This window comes from Ailuropoda melanoleuca, chromosome 14 (genome assembly GCF_002007445.2).
Source record: "Ailuropoda melanoleuca isolate Jingjing chromosome 14, ASM200744v2, whole genome shotgun sequence".
NCBI classification, from domain to species: domain Eukaryota; kingdom Metazoa; phylum Chordata; class Mammalia; order Carnivora; family Ursidae; genus Ailuropoda; species Ailuropoda melanoleuca.
Window position 1 is genome coordinate 29759123 of NC_048231.1, and position 21583 is coordinate 29780705.

The window sequence follows — 21583 nt, forward strand, 5'->3', positions numbered from 1 at the left end:
CCCTCCATATTGTGTTATGGAGATTTTAGAGTATGCTGAAGTGTTGAAATAAATATTCTGAACGTCATGCGCACCCCCCCTGAATTCTGTAATTAGTGTTTCACTCTATTTGCTTTGTCACACGTCCACCCATCTACCCAGCTCTCTGTCCGATCTGTCTTTGGTTTTTGGATGTGTATGCATCATACTTTTCTAATCTCAGGTTTTATCACATGCAGCCCAATCTCAATTCATAGACACATTTCTGTATGTCACCGAGTACTTCTAATTGCTTAGAAATTATTTAGGAATCTTATGGGGAATCCCTTGGAAATGGGCATCGGCACACCCTGGAAAATCTGATTTTCCACATAGAGCTGGGCAACCTTGTTTACTGAAACACAAACACGGCCCCATCAGACACACCTGCGCATCGAGGCAGTGCTGCCCCCGACACGAAGCACTAGAGGGACTGAGTGGCCCAAGCCTGGGCCCCTGCACCCAGGGGGCAGACAGCCCACCTCAATCCCTGCAGGCCCCCAAATACTGCTGGCTTATCCCAAAGCAACCTGCTTTGAGGTCTGAGCTGCACTCCAGGTTAACTTCCAACGCACATCTGAGTGCTCTGGTAGGTGGCTGGCCAGGGGGAGACGGCACAGGGATCTGAGAAGGTGGGGGGGCTCCACTGTGCCCCAGCAGCAGCCGGCTCCGCAAATGCTGCCCCAAGAAAACCCCAGACAGAATTCTTTCAACAAGTGTTCATCTACTGGTCTAGATGCTGAGCCTATATCCACAGTCAGAGCAAACAAACTCCCCACCTCGGCGCCTACGCCAGCGGGAGTCAGGGAAGCTGCAGCAGAAAGGGAGACCGGAACACCAGATGGACCTGGGTCTGCATGTGAAGCCAGTGGCCTTGCAGCATCCATTCAGCCTCCCCGAGCTCAGCTCGTCCCCGGGGCTGCTGTGAAACAAGAATGAGAGCACACGGTTGTCACTCTACTAAACGCTCAGCCCCTCCTGGCCTTGTACCAGGGAGTGGGCAGAAGGCGGCGGACCATCCGGGCTGATAAAATCTGGCTGGTAGACTTCTCATAGCCTATGGCATCCTGACGCCCCTTGTGATCTCTTCTCACCCAGCAACACGCATGTGCTTCTGGAATACAAACTACACTATTCCCCTGTCTAACACGCTTCCTGAGGATGGCACGTACCTTCCGTGACTGGGGCCTATGACCCCGCCCCCCAACAGAGAGCAAGGCTCATGTAACTACTTCAAATCTAAGGATGCGTGCCCAGGTACTCCCATCCACTGACCCCTGTTAGCATGGGCCTCGGGAGCACAGCAAGACGCATCCTCTCCACAGTGGCCGGAACTCCATGGACCAGTCCCGATGCATCAGCCAGCCTGGGCTGTAAAGCGTCTGCACACCCACTGCCTGCCCCCAAGTCAACATCTCACGCAGACACATGCTATTCCTCTTGTGGTTAATAAAAACTAAAGCAAAATTTAAGGCATTACCCATCTCACTGCTACTCTTCACCATGACATTCATCAATGTGAAAAATATTGTGGTTACTACAGAGAGGCATGAAATATGAGAATTGGAGAAATCTGAGGATGAGGGGATCCCAGGAGAAACCCTGAAGTCTGCAAGCTCCGTGAACACAGGCCTTGCATCACCCTGTGTCTAGATCGCTCGCTGCTGGTGCAGGCCTCGGCAGCAGGTAGGTGCGAAGTGGCTGTGTCCGGAGGACCCCGCGAAGCTGCCGGGACAGGGCAGGCATGAACACAGAGATCAGAGACTGGATCCTGACATCCACCTGCTTCACCGGACAGAATCAGGGTGAGAGGGGGGAACCACACTCCGCCTCTGATCCCATCTGGGGGCTGCATAAGGTCCCCACCATGCACAGGAGGGGCTGCTGCGGCAGCAGTCTGGGCAAACGGGCAGGACTGTCTCATTCTCCCAATTGTGACATTTCTAGTAAGTGATGAGAGGTCCCGGTGTGTGCCCACGTCCCAGAACCTGTCTGTGCCGGGGATTTATGCCTTTCAAATTCAGCGGGGCCAGTGGACCGTTTCCAGGACAAAGCCAGAGCTGGTCTCCCACCCCCACGTGGGACTCAGGCCAAGGCCGCAGCACCAAAGGCGCCTTCTCGGCAGGAGGTAGAGTATCACATTCCTCAGGGAATAGACACTCTTTGGGTACCAAACAGGCCCTGCACCACGGCCTCCCCCACCTCCTCCCACGGCCCAGAGGCAGGGCCCGCCTACAGCAGGAGAGCATGTCCGGTTCTTCAGCCACACAGCCCTCCCAAGCATGCCTGCCAGCACCACAGCTGGGAGAGGGCCACCGTGCTCCCCAGATCTGTGTCCAGTCCCCTCAAAAGCCTCCTGAGTGGCAACTGGGATTATTTCTTACCAAACAAGCCCACTTGCTATGTGCTGACATCCTGATTTTACCAGCTTATTACAACTACCTCCAGACCCCCTGGGATTGGTGACAGGGGCAAAAATCCCCAAATCCTTGGAAAAGAGGGTCCCAGAACCAGTGGCTGATGTGAGGCAGTCAGGGTGAGTGACTGAAGCACCAGTGACCCCCCCCGGGTCTTGGTCTCCAGTCCCCCATTAGCCCTGACGCCCTCCCCCGCCGTCCACCCAGAACCTCAGGATCTGAGTGGGTTCCACGGCTGAGGGCTCACTATGGGATTTGCCCAAGTACCAGAAACTCTTCCTCTTTCATCTGAAAAAACTCATGAAGTGGCAGGACTATCTCTATTTTATGGATGAGAAAACGGAGTCCTGGCAAGACTTAACCACAGAAAACCAGAAAAAGAAGAAGGAAAAAAAAGAAAAATCCATGAGTAGATGGTCATCACTGTGGCATGAGGAGGGAGAAGGAAAAACCCTACAAGAAATCAGAGCTCTTCATTACAGAACCATGTTCTCTCCCCTCCCTCACCCCTCTGATGCCTCCAGCCAGGCAAGGAGCACAGAGCGGGCCTTCTGGGGACGCGCAGATAGACTGAGGTACAGGAAAAGCATCGCCGTGGAGATACAATGGCCCCCTTTCCCCAAATCTTGCAGGTGCGTCTGGAAGGCATGGGCTCACCTCCATGCGGGCCTTGTAGAAGTCCACGTCGTGCAGCTTCTCCTTGCAGCGCACCAGCTCCATCTCTAGCCTCTCCACGCGGTTCGCCTTCTCCCTCAGCGAGTCCAGCTCGTCTCGATAGGCGCGAGCAGAGCGGGCGTCAGCCGCCAGCTGGATGTTCTGGAAGGTGGGGAAAGGCAGGGGAACCCAGCTTAGGGCACCCCTCTGCAGAGGGAAGAGGGGACCAAGTCCCCACAGGGCAGTGTTTCCAGGACATCCCAGAAGCCAGGTTCTGGTGGCCGGGCAGGTCCTTGTTGGGGGGGGGGTCCCCACACACCATCACGAAGATGCATGGTCACCCCTCACAGCCATTCTCAGGACAGCTGGCTCTCGGGCAGTGCTGCTTTGGGCTGGACAGACACAGAGGCCTTTGCTGGAAGCCTCTGATGCTACGGTCCCGAACCTCCAGGCCACAGTTACTGGGGAGTCCCCACCACCACCGCCCCCTCCTCCTGGACACGCGCACAGGCCCTCCCGCTCACCTCCTGCTTGACCTTCTGCAGCTCTAGCACCAGCTGGTCCACCTCGTGCCTGGTGTCCACGAGCTGCTCCGTCTTCTCCTCCCTGAGGGGCGATTTGGAGGAACTGTGGTGAGGCCTCCTCAGCTAGCACCCCCACCAGCCCCCCACCTCTCGAGACCACAACAGGGAGAGGGAAGGGGACACTTCTTGGAGCAAGGAGTCTGCAGATGGAGCCTGCAAAAATGTTCCTGACTCAAATTCCTTTTCCATTTTTCACTTTTCAAAGGCTGCTCTCAAACCCCACCCACCAGACGCTGGATTTCCCTGAGGGTGAGGGGCAGGTAAGGAGGCTCCAGCCACAGGTGCACTCCCCACAGCCAGGCAGGCAGCAAGGGGCAGGCGGGCAGCTCCCGAGATGGGGCGAAGTGATAGTCACCTGCTGCAGGAAAGAGGGGACAGTAGGTGCACCCGATGGGGTGAGCTGCATCCTCCCTCCAGCCAAGAACACACCCCCACGTGTGATCATTCCTGCCCCAAACGGGACTAGTGTGGACAGGAGGCTGCTTCTGCAGACAATCTGTAACCCGGACTGGCAGGAGCCCAGACAGGGAGGTGACCAGTCCACATTCAAACAGCGCCCAAGCTCGGGGCAGAGCCCGCTGATGCCGGGGCCCACATTGGAGCGCTCTAGCTGGCTACACCATGCAGACATGGAGTGCATGACAGACAGCATCTGCGACACCCCCCCACAACAGCAGGAAGACAGCCCGGGGTCACTGAGACTCACAGCTCCTGCCTGACACGGCGCAGCCGGGCCTTGGTGTCGGCCAGCTCCACGGCCAGGTGCTGCCTGTCCTCGCTGGAGAGGCTGCTGGTGGGGCTGGGCGTGGACTCGGCGCTGGAGGACTTGAGCGGGCTGGGCGGCTGCTGCGTCTGCAAGTAGTCCCGCTCCTGGGTCAGGTCCACGATCAGCTGCGGCGGGGCGGGAGGGAAAGCAGCGGTCACACCAGCGCGCCCCGCACTGTGCCCGCACGCATGCGGCCACACACGCGGGAAGACAGGGAGAAAGTAAGAAGAGACGCCCGCTGGGAGCGAGAAACCACGAGGGAGGCAGGAGAAAGGGGGTGCGAGTTTTTCAGAAGAGACGGAATATTCAGAGGGACGACCGGGAGCTTGTGAATGCAAGAGCCCCCCCCCACCCTGCCCAGAGCTCGGTGTTTCTAGGGCCTTCTCCTCCAGCTGGTGACGCACCTCCGTGCACTCGTCTCGCTCATCAATGAGCCTCCTGAGATGGAACACCATGTTCCTCGAGAGGGCCTCCAGCTCCTCCGGGGCCACGTCCGGGAGCTCCAGCCACTGCAGGTCAAACACGTTCTCCTGGTTGTGGGTCACCTGTGGGCACAGGTAGACGCTGCGGAGGCCAGCAAGGAGCACCCACCTCCCCGCACGAGACGAGACGGGGTCGTGGCTGAGTCACTCCACCGACACCATCAACCCTTCGCCGACAGGACTGCGGTGAGAAGGGGGCTGCCTCGGCAGGTGAGAGCTGCTTCCACAAGCCGCTCCCGCTTTCAACACCGCCTTTAAGAACACCTGGATTTTGCTCTCATGTCGGAAAGCACTCCTACAATACAGTATTTCCCCTAAACAGTCCTCGGGTACTGTTCCTGGAGCACCGTGGACTTCCAACATAAGGAAGGGCAGCCTCAGGGGCTCCGAGGGGGAGGAGAGGGACCGTGTGTTATTACTTCAAATCAAGTGTGAATATGGCAAATGTTAAATCAAAGGCTTATGTATGAATGTTGGGCATGTGACAATTTTATTTTGGGGGGAAATAGGTCATTATCTAAAACCAACTTCAGGTAAGCCCGTATCTCATGCCCACAGGGCACATCAGATCATCTGGTTTCCCCTTTCCGTCAGGTGTGAGCGGAGGCCCACAGCTACATCTGTACTGGGCAGCCTCTCCGTGGCTGCCGCCAGCCTGACCTTCTCACACCTCCCCCTCCAGACCTACCAAGGGGGCAGAAGATCTATTTTGAGTGCCTGATGTCTCCTTTTGGGAAGAGAAGTATTTGCAGACTCAGGCCTCAACAGGGGAAAATTAAAGAAACCAGAGCTATCCACTCAGTGAGGCACACCAACAAAAGTTCTTAAATTTTTCAGGGCAGTACACGGAGACAGTAAATAGTTAAGAGAAAACAAAAGACAGGGCCGTTTAGTTTCTCAAAAGCCACCCCCCCTTTCTTACCTCTCCCCCCCTTACAAAGGAAAAACTGGGAATCAGCTGATCACGAAGGATCAGTAGAAATCTCATCCCGTGGTACAGGGCACAGTCAGAGCTGGGAGCGGAGGCTGGGTGCTGGGCCTGCCCCAAACCAAGGCTGGGGAAAGGCCTCTGTGGAGCAGGGCACAGGGGCTCAACCTCAGGTGCACGTCAGTCACCCGAGGAGCTTTTAATTGAGGGCTGGTGCCCATCCTCGACTAGTTCTGACTCAGCTGGCCTCTCATGGAGTCTGGACACCTGAACGTTTAAGAAGCACCCAGCTAGGGGCGCCTGGGTGGCACAGTGGTTAAGCGTCTGCCTTCGGCTCAGGGCGTGATCCCGGCATTATGCGATCGAGCCCCACATCAGGCTCCTCCACTATGTGCCTGCTTCTTCCCCTCCCACTCCCCCTGCTTGTGTTCCCTCTCTCGCTGGCTGTCTCTATCTCTGTCAAATAAATAAATAAAATCTTTAAAAAAAAGAAAAAAAAAAAAGAAGCACCCAGCTAATTGTGAAGCCCAGCCCCCACCATCAGCCCCCACATGAGAGGCATGCAGGAATCCTTTCTGGCCACATCCCTTCTCTCCCTCTCTTTTTAACATCCTGCTGTCTGAGCAGGAAAAACGGCAAGTGGAAAGAACTGGTGAGTCTCCAAGACCCAGGCCCTGGAATAAACACAATTTTCAAAATACACAGACGTGAAAGGAAAAAAAGCAGAATCATTCTGAAGCTCACCACTGGTCAGCCCCTGATACAGGGGGCTGAGAATATTTGCTATATTACTGACTTTCCCTGATGGACCTCCTACCTGCAACAAGCTCCATTCATCTCCTGCCTCAAATCCTGGCTCAGAGCTCACCACGACCACACGCAGTGCCTTGGGCAGCTGCGGAAGCCCCCAAGCCCAGGAGCAGCCTGTCCCTGCTGCCAGCAAGGGGAGCTCTGCCTTCAGCTACTTCTGCCAGTTATACACCTGCTCCCATGAACTCCTGCTCGTGTCTTTTGTGTGTCTTTCCTTCATCTGTCCAATTACACTGAAAGCTAAACTGTATCTCCTGAGGTGATTCAAGCATACAGCGCTCCTTTTTTTCTTTCTTTTTTTAAAAGATTCTATTTATTTATTTGACAGAGAGGCAGCGAGAGAGGGAACACAAGCAGGGGGAGTGGGAGAGGGAGAAGCAGGCTTCCCACTGAGCAGGGAGCCCGACTCGGGGCTCGATCCCAGAATGCTGGGATCATGACCTGAGCCAAAGGCAGACGCCTAACGACTGAGCCACCCAGGCGCCCTGTACAGTGCTTCTTTTGGAGAGGGTGTGGTGGAGGTCAGGGAAGGAAATTTTCAGGTGGGCACTTGTCTCTCCAGGCTCATTTTCCAGGGAAACCATGTCGTTCTAAGGGCAATGGTGGAGGGGCTGCTCTCGGTGCAGAGCCCTCCTGACCCCGTCCAGGAGCCTGGGTCTTTGCACACAGCCCTGGGACTTGCTGGTTTTTAACTCCCCAAGTGGGGGCAGCTTGTTTCTCTGCCATGTCACTGACAGAAGCAGAGAATCTCTCTCTATAAAGATCAACTATTCGAAGGAGGGTGACATTTGCCAGAAGACATTCTCAGGGTCTGTAAATCAAATTCTGAGCCTAAACCACTTGACAGTTCTTAAAAATAGTCTGACTCCATATTAGGCAAGAAGAGGAGGCAAAAGAAGACTCGACTGAGGGTTTAAAAAATTTTTTTTTTCTTATTTTTACCCCATTTTAGCTTGCTGATGGTTACCTTGCCAAATAGAATCAATGTGTCTGAGGCATCTGAATCCTAATAGCAGAAGATCATTAACGGGTGACAGACACTCTCAGCTTTTCCCCGGTGGAGCGCGTCCAGCACCATGTGGCCACAGGAGCGCTGTCCACAGCCACGCCCCACAGGGCCACACACCTACCTCCTGTATATGGGCCACGATCCCGGCTTGGGTCTCAATGTCCAGCTGTTTGATTCTTTCGATAAATTCCTCTTTCCTCTCACACTGTGGAGGGTTACAGGTATTAAAGGAAGCCCCGCGCGAGGGCAACCCAGGGCCGCCCCGCTGCCGAAGTACAGTTTCAAAAGGAACTGCCCACCCCCCCCAAACCTTCTCCAGGCTTTCTCCTTCATAACCAAGCAAGCTCCTGGCTTCCCCCCAGCCCTCCCACGGAGGTTTTTCTAGAAGTTGCTCCGACAACCTGTATCAGACCTACAGCAGAATCACCTGGGGGGCTCATCCCAGACTGACAACACTGGGGGGTGCGGGGGATGCTGAAATCTGCACTTCAAGTCAGTTCTCCAGGGGATTCTTAAACACGTAAAGAATAAGAACACCCGGTCTAGGCCAGGCGCTGGCAAGCTTCATCTGTGTAGGGCCAGTTGTAAAAAAAAAAAAAAAAAAAAATCTCAGACCCAGTGGACCATTTGGCCTCAGCTCCACCACTACGGTGTGAATGCGGCCACAGAGCGTGTGTAAAGGAGTGAGCATGACTGTGTTCATAAAACTTCGTGTATAAACATAGGTGGCAGGTCAATGTGGCCACAGGCCATAGGTCACCGACACCTGTTCTAGATGCTCCTACCCCGGGGACCCCATGGGTCCCCCCCACCTGCCCTCTGGCCCGAGGCGCCTTGTGCCAGACATGGTGGCCTCCGCTCTCTCAGGAACCCAAGAGCTCCCAGCTCATGACTCAAACCCAAGACGGCTGAGAGCAGGCCACCCCCCCGCCGGCCCCACCCGTACCTGGACGGCACAGCCCAGCACCAGCAGCAGGAGCTTCTTTATTTCTTCCATGCTCTTCCCTAAACCAAAAGAGCAACAGTTCATAAAATGTCACCAGGGATCTGTGTCTGCTGCACGGGGGAGGGGAGATCAGCTCGAGAAACAGGAGTCTTTGTGCCCAGCGCTATCCCTCTAGGTATACACACGCCCATCTGTTTTCTTTGTATGGGTTTATTTTTTAAACCAACTGGGAATTCCGTCCGTAGCACTCTGTGGCCCTTTTCTGTTCAGAGAGCACAACCATTCTCTCATGATAATGAACGAACTTCAGTACGAGTGGCTCTTTTTGGTGTGTGGGAAGCAAAGCACAGGAGAGAGAGTCAACCCCACGGGAAATACCATGTCCTCCAAAATAAGGCCGTGTAGAACTCCACCTTTCCATCATGCGGAACGTCAAACAGACAAAGGAGAACAGCGGAACAAACCTCCCACCCTCATCACCCAGCTTCACATGATCAACAGTTTGCACATCGGTTCCGCCCCCTCCCCCGCGTTCTCTGTCTCAGTGTTTGGCTGGAGTATTCTAGAGCAAATCCCAAACATATACGTGCCATTTAAAAAAAAAAAAAGAGTTTATTCATTTCAGAGAGAGGGAGGGAGGGAGGGAGCGAGCGAGTGAGCCTGAGTGGGGAGAGGGGCAGAGGGAGAGGGAGAGGGAGAAGCAGACCCCCTGCTGAGCACAGAGCACAGCACAGGCCTCAATCCCAGGACCCCAAGACCATGACCCAAGCCGAAGGCAGACGCTTAACCGACTGAGCCACTAGCCGCCCCTATATGCATCGTTTCTGATGGTCTCATATCGACTTTGTACAAAGGCCACAAACTAATTCAACCAATCCTCTTCGAGAGGTTCAAGTTTTCGCTATTTTAATCTAAACAATGCTACAGAGAACACCTTACTGGCTAGTTATGCACAACCTTACTTCCTTCTTTAATAAATTGCCCCGCCGAAAGGCTTTACCGTTTTACTTTCTCACAACCGAAAAACAGCAAGTCCCAATCCCATCCTCCCACGCCTCCGTCCTACCACTCTTTCTCAATTTTGCCAGAGACGCCAAAAAACCTTATTTCACCGTTTTGCGCTATGTCTCCCCGATTATGCGTGAGGCCGAATGCACCCTCATCTGTCTGCCTAGTCAGTTTCCATCAAGTAAATAAACAGTCAAATACTGGGCTCTAGACAGGCTCGGTCACCCGAAGAGGCGTGACTCCGACACGTCATACTCTGTCTCGCAGGCCTGGTCTCCGTATCTACGAAACGGTTTCCACACCTTACGATGTGATGAAGTGGGTGATGTGCAAGGTTGCTTGCAAGTGAAAAACTCCACAGAGCTCACCCTTTCCTATTATGTCCTGTTCTATTTGGGGGAGAAGCGACATGCCACAAATAGCATGGTTTTCTTGACAGACTTACGGGCACCAGCTCACCCTGTGCAAAAATGGCCCAACGTATCCCCAACCACCGCTGGGATAAACAAACCGAGCTGGATCCCAAGAATTAGTGTTGTGGTTCATTTCCAGTCCTTGGGTGTAACGTGTGTGTGGAGTGACATGCGAGCTTGTCCTAGTATTTCTCAAGTGAGAAAGAGCTCAAAACGGCTTTTCCCGAGATCATGGTTGAGTCTTACGTATGGGGGCTGGGCGTTTGCTCAACCAAAACTGCAGCCCCACTTCTCACCTTCCAGCCTGAAGGTGGGCAGGAGGCGTTGGGGGCGTGGGCCTCGGGGACCCTTCAGCGTGCTCAGATCCACAGTCCTAAGGATACGCTTAAGGTCTGCCCTGCGCATCAGCATACCGTGGTCAAGCCCTTCTCGTTGCTGATAAGGTGCAGAACTTTATCAATGTGTGAAGTGGAAAAATTTTCAGGCTAATGCCTTTTTTTAATTGGAAGCCTTTTACTTGGCCCAAGAGGTTCTAATCCATAAACATAAATAAATACATGACCACAATGACTAATCTTCTGCATTAAAGCTGGGCTGATGATCAATCACGATTTTAGTTTTGATAACAAGGAAATACCTACCTGAATATTCAAAGCCTGCAATCAGTCTCACCAAAATCTTTCCCTGGCCACAGTGCTGCATCCAGCCCACGTGAGTGCTCTCACCTCTGTCCCCTTGGTCAGTCCCCAGACACCTAGCAAGCGCCCCTCATAAGCCTTTGGTGGACCTAACAGGTGCAGACCCACCCCCGCCAGCCGTCGCCAGTGATGATTCACCTTCCACAGGCCACGCGCTGGTGTATAACCAGCAGGGAGTGGACATGCAGGAGGAAAGCATTTGGAAGGTCTCAGATCGGCCCAGATGGAAGTCAGAGTTCACATGGCAAATCTTTACATACTCTGTTCACAGCAAAGGCCCCAAAGGTTCTAATGATATCATACTCTAGAAGAATTTAAACACCTCCGATGATCCACGTTCCCAGCTCACGACGGATAAAAACAGCAAACCAACAGCGGGGACAAGCACGAAACAGGCCCAGTGCCAGCAGCAGGACATCAGCCAGTTACCTGACTGCAGGGAAGAGACCAGAAACCCTGTGTGTGCGCGCACACAAAGGGCTCGAACTACATTCTGTGGCTGCTCGGTGCAAGAACAAAGGGTTCTGTTCCCTCAGCACCAGCGGCCACACACAATGACGACCGTGAGTCACTCGCACCCATTAGAAAAGTATGGAATTCCTGCTCTCTCGGTTTCAGAACCTGCTCTCTCTGTTTCAGAACAGAGTCGGGGCAAAGGTTTTAAAGGGAGAGAGTCTTCAAAAAATTTTCATGGAAAAAATTATTTAAAATGAACGTTTTAGCGATGAACAGGGTGCTAGGAAATTCACCTCCGCCCTCATTCATTTTTTTTCTTTTTTAAGATTTTATTTCTTTGAGAGAGAGTGAACACACAGAGGAAGAGAGAGAGGGAAAAGCAGGCTCCCCGCCGAGTAGGGAGCCCGACTCGGGGCTGGATCCCAGGACCCCGGGATCATGACCTGAGCCAAAGGCAGATGCTTCACCGACTGAGCCACCCAGGCGCCCACCTCTGCCCTCATTCGAATGAAGCAGCGGTGTGCCCAGCCTCACCAGGCGAAGTGAATACAAACATTGGCTTACCACAAACGCACCCTGCGACTTTTACCCCTACACAGATTCCTATGCAATGTAAATAAATAAGAGCACAAGTTCCCTTGTTTCTCCCAGGAAGCTGCTGCCCAATTTCTCTCAAGATTTCAACGGTTAAGGTGAACTCCTGCTATTTTCATAAATCCGCCAGATTGTGGGTTTTGAATAGTTTTAAAACATACCAGAAGTCTCTGCCCCGGGTCCCTGCCAGCGAGACTGGCTCAGTGACACAGTTAAGCAGGCAAAGAAGAAACAGACCTGAAGACAACCCCCTCCCAAGCACCTACTATGTGCCGGGGGTTCGCTGAGCACAGAAATGGAGTCGACACGGTCCTCAGAGCTCAGACCGAGACCACCAGCAATTTTAAAAAGCTGATAAGCACTATGGAAACCCAGAGGAAGGACATCTTGTTCACAGTAAGGCTCAGGCTCGAGGCTTCCTCAAGGAAGTGACCTCTGAGCTGAGATCCAATGATGAGGAGCGATGTGGGAGGCAGGTGAACCAGAGCTTTCCAGGCATGGGGATCAGCACGTGCAAGGCCCAGATGTAAAGGAACATGGGTGTTTGTCAAATTATAAATGCTTCCTGCTTAAACTCACAAGGATGGGTTTTCGGAGTGCGAAATGAGGACAGGGTACGAAGCGATGTGGATTTCTGTACGAAGTGAGTCACAAGCAACCAAGGGGTGGGGGAAGGGCTGAAAACATCCGACACCCTCTGCATGTGCCTGCAACCCCAGGGGGAATCCCATGACAGCTCGAGCTAATGTCTGAGTCTAAGAAAAACCTTACTTACTTTTACTGCCTGCTTCCTGAAGTCTTGACATAGAGAAACTCACAGCAGCCTCTCTTAGCAGAGCTGGAATGCATCTGCTGATTTAAACTACATATAAAGCTACAAACAGTTGCAGCAATCAGCTTCCAAAACAGAAAGGAAACTGTCTGATATTGCACATGTGGTGGTGGGGGGGGGCATGGGGATAGAAGGATAGTTTGACAATTAAAGTACATGAACTTCTAAAACGTGGTTGGAAAATCCCCTTTCTCATCCTGTGTCTCTGTGCACGTGGTCATCGTTCCCATCAGCTTCTTACTGAGCCTGCCATGAGGCTCGGAATCCTTCCGAACAGAGCACATGACAGCCACTGCCAATCAACGGAAGTTGACACATGAAACAAAACCCGTCTTCCGTGCCTGGTACGTGATCTCCAGGGTCCTTTTGGCTCTACTCTGATTCTCTAAGACGCAGCCATCTGAATGTTCACACTTCCTGGTCTCTGGACACGGAAAATAAAGCTTGTCCTCTATAAACGATCACATAGGTATGAAGGTGGGGATTTAGCCAAGAGGACGCCCAGTCCCTTCTAAGTTGGAGCTCTTCCTACCCTCAGTTGCACACCCTCCGGCTGGCTGAGGTCGGAAGGCATGGCGATTACCTGTAAGACCAGAGAAAAGTAATGACACAGAGTCCTCTCTGTCTCACTAACTCCGCTCTCCACAACCACAGACGCCCAGGATCCGCAAACCACCGGCAAGGCTGTGGGTTTAAGCTTCACAGGCTGGAAAATGGACCCATCAAGTTAATTCTGCCCTCTCCATGTGCCCTTCACGCCTACAGACCATGACTGCCCTTGCACAGAACACACAACCGTTTGACTGAATCCCCAGAGGACAGTATTCTCTCCATCTTACAAACAAGAACAGGCTCAGAGAAGCGGATCCCAGAACTCAGATCTGGTCCTGGGCTGGTCACCGCCTGCTTTGCCCTAACTCACTACCATCCCTGTCATGACTGATGGTCACAGTTCCTTCCAGAGCAAGGCTATATCTAGTTGAGCGTCTGATCCCAGCACTCCAGCCTGCGGGACGATAACCAGCGCCTGCTGACTGGACAGTCACGTTAACAGTTCACCTCGAATCCCTGGGTGGAAGAACACAGAGAACAGGCTCACTTTCCTTCCCTGTTGGGACGGAGGCCATGCTTACGTACGTATGTATTTTTTCTTAATAATTCTACATGCTGTTCTCCTCTGCTTTCTGTGCTGGAGTCAATCACCAACTATGCTCTTCCCGGTTTCTTATTCAAAAAACAGCCATTTCCTAAGGGGGATTACAGGGCTCTCTCGTTGATTTGAAACTAGCACTGCACTGAGCATGACCCGGGTATGGAGACACCCCAAGACTCACCCACACGGGCACAGCTCTGTTGGCCCTCCTGGGGGCTCTGCTTCCATGAAAAACTGCTGTTTATTACTATTTTAACAGTCAGGCTCACCTTCCCCGGGCGCTCCTGAGGAACAGTATGGATGGCGAGTTCCTGGTAGGTGGGCCCATGGGGACCGTCCACATCCCTGTCCCGGTCCATGCGGCCTAAGGCAGGCACCTCCACCTGCTACCTCCCCATCTGAAGAGCGGACCCTGCGAAACCCTTACCCAGTTTTCTTACGCCCAGCACGCAGCCCCCACCAGGCATGAACAGAACCCCTTTGTTTATTCAGTTATTAAATAAATGGTTACCACAGGTGGACTCTGGCAGGCACGGAGTCACGTGTCTGTGTGAAATAGGGCAGAGGCCTCCCGAGTGCACCCTGACCGGCGGCCCCCTCATCCCAGTGTCTGTCCACCACCCACAGCAAGCCGGCCCCATCCCTTGGACCCCCCCAGCTCCACCCCATGGGCAAAGAAGCCTCTGCCTGGTGATAGAAGGCAGCCACTCCCAGATGACAGAGAACACTGAAACAGCCCCAGCAAGCCCCTCGGATGGCATCACCCACAAACAGGACTGCCCACCGCACCCAGCCTGCCCGGGGCCACAGCCGGCGACAGCTGATTCCCCCGAGCCCCCAACACAGAAGGCCAGAAAAAGCAGCATCGACCACCGGAATCCAGCTGGAGACCCAGTGTTTGCACGGGTCGTAGGTGAGAAGGTGGCACAGGCAGGAGGGGACGTGAGGCAGGGTCCCTCCCGACCACCAGGGGGAAAACTCAAAGCCCAAATCCTATCGGGGACCAGAAAGACCTTTCACCAATAACATCTCGTCCCTCCTCCGCGGACGGCCACGGCCACAGGGCACGGTCCCGCTGGAAGCCATGGCGTGGTTATCGCAGCCAGGGGAGCAGTCTGTGTACAGAGCATCGCTAAGAAGTTTATGAAACAAAGGCTGGTATCCAGGCAGCTCCCCCGGGCTGTTCGGAAAGCCGGCCTCTGGCTGCCCTGGAGCGCTTGCCTGGGCCTGGTGTTAACCAAGCTCTGCACGTTCCTGGAAAAGCCAAGTGCTGGCTTGCAGCTCGAGGGCCCAGGAACCCCGCGTTCTAGATGGGACTGAAAAACTCATTTCTGAATCCAGCCGGCAGCACAGAAGCAAAGTAGCAGGACGTGGACTCGCCACGTGAAATAGGGTTTGGGGGCTTTTCTGAGCCTGTTCCCTCAAGGAGGGGATGGGGAGCAGAAGCAGGATGGCATGGCTGCAAGAGCGGTTTTCCTTTGTTCACTTACTTCTCCCCTCTTCGTTTGAAGGGCCTGAGATTTTTGTAATAAATCAGAAATAAAAATAAACGCATACAAGCAAGATCAGAGTTAGGGAGAAATGAAAACAAAAATAAAGTTTGGAGAAAGAACTCAAGAATCTCTCATTAACACCCAGTGGCCACCACGTCCCTTGGCAAGCAGGGCGGGGGGAGGGCAGGACCGCAGGAAGACAGCAAGGGAAGGAAGCCAGCCCCTGTGGTCTTTAAGAGAGCACTTCTCAGGGACAAGACGATTGTTCCTAATAAGCAGTCTCTGGCTATCCCTGGCTGTCACGGGCACACCAGCCCGGCACAAGCTCCCTGTTCCTCATCAAAACGCAGAGGTGCACAGTGCGGACTATGAGGGAATGTTTCCATGGGATCTGAAAAGCACTTCCAGGATGCCCTTGACAGGAGAGCAAGCAAACGTTGAGAGGATTAAATATTAAATTCCAGGAGTTTCAGGGAGTTCCGTATCCCTCTGGCCTTTGAAATGTAAACTTCAGCTGTGACAGGGACTTCCTCCCAGTGTCCTGAGTATGATGCTCCTCATGGGATTCCCAGCACAGTTCCACCCCTCTGAGTTCCTCCGTCCCAGGATACCTTCCCTTCTGATGCTCTGCCACACACCTCCTCCAGGAAGTCTTCCTGGCCTGCCCCGGCAGAGCTCATTACCTGCTCTGCACTCTGTGGGAAGCACAATTACATCGCTTCTCACCCTGGAACAGATCTAATAGTTATCAACGCTGCCTTCCCCCTGTCCCTTCCCCAACAAAAACTGGGGGGCTTCTTGAGCAGAGACAGCCTACTTGTTTCCAGGGCCCCTGGACCCAGCAGGAGAGGGTGGGCATTTGACACAAAAGCTGGAGGAGAGAGTCAGGCTGAGCTTCTCTGTGGGGCCTCTGGTTGAGGGGTAGCCCGCTCAGAAGTGGAAGGGTACAGGGCCATTCTCATCTTCTATTGGTGGGGGGAGGGGTTGGAAAGCGGCCCTCTGGTCTCCTCAGCCAGAGCAGCAATCATGGAGGTCTGCATGGGCTGGGAGGAAGGACGCTCACAGCATCTGTGGGCACAGAATGCTCTGACGCCTCAAGGTGCTTTCTCTGTTGCTGGAAGTCCTTCTAGAACCCCCAGAATATGGAGAAAACTGAAGAACAAGGGCCAGCCCACTGAATAGCAATGAACAGAATCCCCCAGGCTATCCTCCAAAGTTCCAGCCGTATTCAGGGACAGCACTCCGTAGGGTCAGCCGCTCCATGGATCCGGGAATCTCGCCGGGGGCTACACTACAAGGAGCACCCGGCAGAACGAGGATGGTGGCCGGCCCTCCTGCCTGTCCACATATATATCCATCTGCGGAACTCAGAGTAACAGACACGTCCCTTTGCTGTGGGGTCATCATGCTGTGTGCCTCTGAATGAGTCCCCTCTCCTCTCCGGGCTGGGTTTCTACACCTACGCGGCTCCCTCCCTCCCGTTCCAAACATCCTAGGTGGGATCAGCCATTTACAAGTCGGGCCTCGTGGAGCCACATACACGGTGCCCGGCAGAGAGCAACTCTTACTTGAGCCCGACCACGGACATTCGACCTTTGCATCTGGGAGAGCGTGTGTTCAATACTCGTCAGGAGCACTTGTTTGATGGAATACGGAAGCGGGGACAGATGAGAGGAGGAGATAAAGGTGTGTCTCCAGCACGCATGCTTTATTTATTGAGTACCAACTGTGTGCCAGGCACTGCTCTAGACACCTGCAATACACTGGCAACAATACAAAAATAAAAAACCCAAAGATCGCTGCCCTTTATACAGATTACATCCTGTGTGTGTGTGTGTCTAGACGCTCTGCTGGGCTCCGTCCCGCCTCTGGCACCAGGCTCCATTGAGGTGCAGTCGCCAAAAAAAAAAAAAAAAAAAAAAAAAAAAAAAAACAAAAAACAAAAAACAAAACCCCACACAACAAAAAACAAAACCCTAAACTGTGAAATGTTATAAGTAACAGTACGGTGCCAACATCAGCCAAAAAAGAGCACAGGCGTGCTCCTAAGATGCGTGTGGCAGAATCAGTGAAGAAGCAGTGCCTCTCCCACGTCCCAAACCCACTTCTAGGCAACCACACAATAAAGAAACCAACTTTGTTCTTTATTAAAAAAAAAAATGCTTCTTCAGAATCATCTATGTTTTAAAATTTAAAACAGAAAACACTATTCCATAAATACGTCTTCTTGCCGGTGGGCCTCCCTTGCCAACCCGCCTTCTTCGCAGAGGCCCCCTGGGACCCCTGTCAAAACCTACTCAGCGTGCGTTCCGCTCTCAGCTCCCCGGCCGTGACGCCGCGGTGAGGGGGCCCCAGCCCTGCGTGTGCAGCCTGCCGAAGCCACGGGCAGTCAGGCCCCGCCTGGAGCACCCCCCTCCCCAAGCTTGCTGCCAGGGCTGGCAGGCCGACGCGCTCCGTCTCTTCCTAGCCTCTCCTCCACCTGTTTGATGGATGTGTACTGATTTTATTCGGGGCTAGGGGCACTCCATTCACCTGTCACAGCCTCAAAAGCACCTTCCCCACAAGTTCCAAACCTGAGTGGTGGTAAAGGTTGCACAATTCTACACGTTGAGGACAAAAAATCACTATGCTGTGTACCGCGGATGGGTGAAATTCATGGTATGCAAACTAGACCTCAATAAAGCAATTTCAAAGACAAGTCAGTCCACATCTCTGCACGTGCTTCTGCTCGGCACCAGACCCGAAGTGGGGACCTGTGTCCTCTGTCTGTGGACAACCTCTACAGGGTTCAGAGGCTGGAACAGAGACTCTGCTGAGTGGGGAAGCTGGAGCCGGGGCTCCAGGATATGGGGGTAGCTGGTGAAGGGGCCTCCGGAGGACAGGCTTCCAGATGGGAGCGGGAAGGGCGGGGGGAGACACTGACAGGGAAGAGAAGGGGCACCAGCAGAAGGAGGGTGGGCAAGCTATACCGCATGATGGGGCTTCGGGGTGGCTGGACGGAGGAGTGGGATGTGTTTAACATTAGACTGAACCATGTGCCACTGCCACATCTGTAGGTCAAAATGGTCGAATACTGGCCCAACCTGACGTGTCTGTGTGTGGTACGGATGGGGCGCTCAGGCTCCGGGGTCTGCTTACGGGTTAAGTGACCGAGGGCTTGTCACTTCAACTCTACGAGCCTCTGTCTTCTCATCTATAAATGGGACGGCACAGCCACACCCCCAGAAGAACAATCCCATTCCCATGGTTTAACACATACACGGTGCCCAGCACCTGGTGGGCTCACCAAGCGCTCAAGGAGAGAGCATCCTCCTTCCTGCTCCTCTGCCTGCCTCTTCACCTTACGCCTCTGGCTGCCTCCAGAGCAGATAGAATAGCAGAACTAAGCTTGAACCACCCACCTCCTCCCACAGGCATCTCTCCCCCACCGTCCATAAGACCAGCCCCCGAATCAGGACAGACAGCACAATTCTGCTCAGCAAAGCAGACCCCTCACTTTCCTTACGTTACTACGGAAACGCGAAAGTGCCAACCGCCCCTGGGGCCCGGGGCTGCGGCTGGGATGGGTTGCATCTGGCATCCTCTACCCAGGGGAACCCTGAAATAAAGCCAGAAAACAAATGGCTCGAAAGCAGAGACAGGGGCAAGGTGAACCAAAGGCTCCCTATTATTAACGCACCGAGTGGGGAAGGGCGTTCGCCACCAGGAGCCACCAGCTGGGCCTGGGTGAACTCTGCAGAGCCATCGCTGTGCAAGGCCGCGGGTGTTCACGGCCAGCTGCACTAGAGACTAAGGAGAGGCCCAAGAAACCTCTTCCTTTTGGCTCACGCAGAAAAAAGGCAGACACACCAGCCAGCAGGGGCCCCGGAGGACACCCGCATGAGCAAAGTGGTTTGATGCCCAGCTGCCCCTGACCCGGTGCCCTCCAGAAGCTACTGAAGCCCCCAGGGCCACGGCACTCAGATGCAACTTCTCTGCGAGAACCGTCCTGAGCCAGTCACTCGGGATGCTCTTCCTTCAGTCTCGAGGCAACCCGAGCTACTCTCCTATGAACAGGGGCAAGGGTGGCCAGACGCCCGCGGGAATAGGGGGAGGAGATGTCACAGAGGAAAGCTGCGGTCTTTTCTGTAAAAGTCACTCTGCGTGGGGTCCTTGCTGCTCTCCTGGACCCTCACCTATTCTAGGAGGCCAGAGACCAACGCCAACCAGATCTCCACTGGAACAAGTCCCAGCCAGTGAGTATGCTGTCCCTGCGGCCTGCACGCTGACGTCCACGAGCCGTGCGTGCGGGTCAAGGCACACAAACGTGGCAGGGAAGAAAAAGCCATCACCCTTTCAACTCACCCAGCGAGTTAGCTGGCGAGTATGAATTATGCTCGGATTTTCTTTCTGAAAGGTGTCCAGGAGGACATTTCTTTCAGTCTTTCAAAGTCACCCCGAGTGTCGTGGCCTAGGACTTAGAAACCCTGGCCGCGTGGGCTCCAGAGACGAGCGGGAGGCATGAAAACAGATACAAGACGGGACATGCTGGAGAGATCCACACGGGGTGAATGACAGCATAGCGGGATCCCCGCAGAAGGGACATCAGTTCCCTCAAAAGATTCTGACTTTCTTGCCAAAAGCTACCACATCCCACGATGGTGTGGATTCCACGTTTACTAAGGAGAGACCCCCACAAGTGCAGAGGAAGCTTCTGCGCTCGCTACAAGCTGTTGAGAGGGCTCATCCTCAAGGGAAAAAAAATGTGCGCTTGGCTTCATGCCTCAAGCTAGTCAACCACCCTCCGAAAAGCTCACCCGAACCATCTCGTGTTTCCACCGTGCTGGCTCCGAGCTGGCAGCCAGAGCCGTGTGCCCAGCAGCTGCTCAGAGCCCACAGCGCTGCCCGGCCACCGCAGGCGGCTGCCTCCACTCACCAGACAGCGGGTCTTTGCCAATCATCAAGACGTTGGGCAAGTTCATTACGATCAGCTGCTGGAGAACTTCCTACAGAAACAAAGGGGGAAAAGATACCGTTAAGAACAGGAAACAGAATTTAAGAATGACTAAGAAAATTACAGTTTATCAAGTCACTGGATGAACGCGCGGCCACCAAGTACTAAGTATGAAGATCTTCTATAATAGGAAGGAATATTTAGAATACAAATAAATGTGAAAAGGCCAACTTAATTATACTTCCGCCTTGATCGGTAACAAAAATCGTGCCTGCTGATGCACGGAGACCTTGGGGAAAAGAAGATCTACTACAGGCTAGGACAGACGAGTAGGTGTAAGTTTCTTTTTAAAAGAGGTCTTTATTTTTATGGTACGGTTTGCTGGTGCAATTAAAAAAAAATCCAGAGTAAAGATGAGAGAGGCTACGTACAGACTCTTTCATAACCTGATGATTCAGGATCCTAGCATTCAGCTGTCTTTGGTACGAGCTGTAAATGAGGAGACTTCTCTCATTTACTGCGGCGGCGGCTTCCCGGGGAGAGGGGATAAATCACAGCTCATCTGCACCAGTTAGAGGTGTCGCGAGGAAATGAGCTGCCTTCCGGCCCTCACACCAAGGGGCTTTGAAAGAAGGCCCAGGCACCAGCCATCAGTCATGCCCCCGTGTCTGGGGTCTTTAACAAGTTCCCCCAGCGGAGCGTGCCGGCTCCGAGGAGCCGACCCACCACTCCCGTTTCCCAGAGAACTTCTCAGGACAGGTCGTCTTCCCTGCCCACATGTGCCTTGTTTTTCCACCAATCAGAAGAAAAAAGTCTCATTTTTTCAGAAGACAAGTAAGGGGGTAGGTTTTCATAAGTATTCTCGGTCTCAACATATCCCAAAAGTGGTCACTGCAGAAATTCTTCACCAACAAAGCTCCTCTTGTGCCTTTTTTTTTTTTTAAAGATCATTCATTCATTCATTCATTCATTCATTCATTCATTCATTCATTTGCGAGAGAGCACATAAGCGGGGCAGAGGGTGAAGGACAAGCAGACTCCCCGCTAAAAGAGCCCAATGCAGTGCTGGATGCCGGACCCTGAGATCATGACCTGAGACAAAGGCAAATGCTTCATGACTGAGCCGCCAAGGCGCCCCTCTTATGCCCTTTTACAAGTGTTCCCAGTGAGACAGCCTCACTCTACTGCACAAGGTGAACACGAGGATCTCTGTATTCTGTACACGGCCAACTAGCTCTGATGAAGAAAAGAGGGACAATCACACAATCCTCTAGCCCCACAGGGCCCCGCTGAACACCCCAGAACGATGTCCAAATCATCAGATCAGAGTGGTAGCCTTGGCAAGCATGCCTGGAGAGGCCGACACCTTCAAAAGATATATAAAACGAT

At 53.5% G+C, this 21583-nt stretch overlaps 1 protein-coding gene across 4 annotated transcripts in view; it reads right to left on the reverse strand.

The window, feature by feature from the left end:
- CCDC88C (coiled-coil domain containing 88C) overlaps positions 1-21583 on the reverse strand; it is a 133709-nt gene that overhangs the window by 54087 nt on the left and 58039 nt on the right. For 3 of the 4 annotated variants that reach the window (XM_002920785.4, XM_034642969.1, XM_034642970.1), the window contains 7 exons: positions 20177-20246; positions 8615-8673; positions 7790-7873; positions 4844-4984; positions 4380-4564; positions 3614-3695; positions 3093-3251 (listed from right to left, as the gene is read on the reverse strand). In XM_002920785.4, coding sequence (XP_002920831.2) covers positions 3093-3251; positions 3614-3695; positions 4380-4564; positions 4844-4984; positions 7790-7873; positions 8615-8673; positions 20177-20246 — 780 coding nt within the window. Of the gene's footprint in view, positions 1-797; positions 1424-3092; positions 3252-3613; positions 3696-4379; positions 4565-4843; positions 4985-7789; positions 7874-8614; positions 8674-20176; positions 20247-21583 lie in introns of those variants that run through there. The other variant, XM_034642971.1, reaches the window with a different exon arrangement.